This window comes from Chanos chanos, chromosome 4 (assembly GCF_902362185.1).
Source record: "Chanos chanos chromosome 4, fChaCha1.1, whole genome shotgun sequence".
Lineage (NCBI taxonomy): Eukaryota > Metazoa > Chordata > Actinopteri > Gonorynchiformes > Chanidae > Chanos > Chanos chanos.
The window spans coordinates 45,598,536-45,600,867 of NC_044498.1; the positions used below are offsets into that span (position 1 = coordinate 45,598,536).

Consider the following 2,332-nt stretch of genomic DNA (forward strand, 5'->3'; position numbering starts at 1 on the left):
TGTACTGTACCAAATGTACAGTACTGAATTTACTATTTGTCCTAGAGTTGAGATCATGTCATCTAATGAAAGCTTATGTGTAACAGTCTGTTTCTTTTCATTGTGTGTGTGCGCGCGCGCGCGTGTGTGTGTGTGTGTATGTGTGCGCGTGTGTGTGTGTAGGAGTCACTGGTGTATGCCCCACTGTTGGTGTTCAGGTAGTGGATTCTCCATTACTAACTCAGCAAATCGCTGCCCAGAGACTCAGCATCAAACACCTGAAGAATGAAAACAACAGACTCAAGGTCTCTCTCTCTATCTGTGTCTCTCTCACACACGCACACATTTACATACGTACACACATACAGTTAGATAACCTGCTTTGTATGTGCGTGTAGGCAGAGAAGATGCGTGCCCAGTTGGCGTCTCTGCCCCCACTCTGTGTACCCAAGCTGAACTGGCGTGAAGGCAGTCGACCAGAGGTTTTGTCTAGTGCTCTCTACCGTAAAACTGACCAGCTTCTGGATACGCTGCTCCAGATGAGCGCCAATGTGAAAGTAGTGGATGTAACTGGCAAATCCCCAGGTCTGTTGCTATCAAAGACAAATGAACACACACATGCCTGAAAAATCACTTAAATGCATCTGTCATTCTGGCTAACATTACAACACTAACTATAAACTGAATACTTTGATATATTAATGTTTCATCGCTGTGTGTTTTTTTGTGCCTGGTGTGTGTGTACACAGTGAGCCCCAGCGCCCAGCTACTGGAACAGACAGCCAGACTACAGAGCCTCAGTGACACTCTGGAGAGGCTAAAGGTAAAATAATGTTAATTTAGAAATGAAACATCATATTTCGATATTTCAACATCACATATATGCATTTACACGCGCACACACACACACGCACACACACACAGCCGTAATGTCAGTCCATTGACATTTACTTAATCTTGATGGACCGTCTCTTTCTTAGGATGAGGTGGCAGAGCATGTGGTGACTCAGAAACCTGGTGCCCAAGTGCCGTCTGATTTTGCCACTTTTCCTCGCACTTCCTTTGTGAAGGTCAGCACATTTCTTTGAGCAAATGTCAAGACTTAAGACTTCAAATTGGTAGTATGGAGCTTCTAGTGAGACCCAACTGGCATTAATAATCTCTCTCTCTCTTTCTCTCTTTTTCTCTCTCTGTCTTTCTCTTTCTCCCTCTCTCTTTCTTTCTCTCTCTCTTTCTGTCTCTCTCTCTCTTCCTCTTTCTCCCTCTCTTGCTCTTTCTCTTTCTCTTTCTTTCTGTTTCTCCCTCTCTTTCTCTTTCTCTTTCTTTCTCTTTCTCTTTCTCTTTCTCTCTCTCTCTCTCTCTCTCTTTCTCTCTTTCTCTCTCCCTCTCGGTCTCTCATGTCTTGCCCAGGCGAAGGAGGAGAAGGAGAGGGACACAGTGCTGGTTGGTCGTGTGATGGTTCCTTGCCCACGAGGGCAGGAGCAAGTCCATCGGGTTGTTTTGTCACAGTCACAGCTCCAAAGAGTGCACCGCCTCCTTCTATCATAAACCACGCCCTCACTGACAGTAACCAACAAACCCATCCCAACAAACCCATCCCATTCCCACCATACACTCCCTTACATCCCCTCCTGTTCCCATCATAAACTCTCCTCCATATCTGTCTGTATAAGAAAGGACAGATGAATGGTATGAGTATACATTCATCTGTGAACCAATCGCAAACGATACATTTTATCAGCTGATGTTCTGCAGTACTTTGTCCTTTGGTGTAACTGAATCAGACCCTTATTCATTGTAAGAAGCTATCGGTAGTTCATGTAATCATTGCTTGAGGAGGCAGACAGTTCATATATCCATTCATTAGAGGATAAGGTTGATGGAGATGCGGTGAAGAGTGATCAGACTTGCTTATAGTTTCTCTGACGCCACATTAAACACACTTAACTATGCTGTGTGAATGAAGACCATACCGCTGCAGTGTGCTTTTCCTAAATTTGGCCAGTTGTGAGTCGATGGAATAGATGAAACTGAATGTTTGTGTGGAGACATAACTGGACTCTCCTGTTGCACTGTTAAGATGTCAAATCTTGAATAGTAGTGAATGATTGGGTGTGTGTGAGCGAGCGAAGAGATAGAGAGAGAGAGTTTAGTGGGTTTGTTACTGAGCATTGTCTAGTGTAAGTTATTAATATATTTATTGTATACAGGGAGATGTTGTTACTTATAATGTTATGTCACTGATTGTTCAAAGAAAAATTGCTCAGTGCATACTGTTGCTTAATATAATGTGTTATTAACTGTGAAGAATGTGCTTGACATAATATATCATATTTATCCAAATCAAAAGGTT

At 43.0% G+C, this 2,332-nt stretch overlaps 1 protein-coding gene across 1 annotated transcript in view; it reads left to right on the forward strand.

The window, feature by feature from the left end:
• dctn1b (dynactin 1b) overlaps window positions 1–1,527 on the forward strand; it is an 18,783-nt gene extending 17,256 nt beyond the window's left edge. Inside the window, exons 25-29 of the mRNA XM_030772374.1 lie at window positions 166–284; window positions 378–564; window positions 729–802; window positions 960–1,049; window positions 1,390–1,527. Of these exons, the coding sequence (XP_030628234.1) occupies window positions 166–284; window positions 378–564; window positions 729–802; window positions 960–1,049; window positions 1,390–1,527 (608 nt within the window). The remainder of the gene's footprint in view (window positions 1–165; window positions 285–377; window positions 565–728; window positions 803–959; window positions 1,050–1,389) is intronic.
• The last annotated feature ends 805 nt before the right edge of the window (window positions 1,528–2,332 follow it).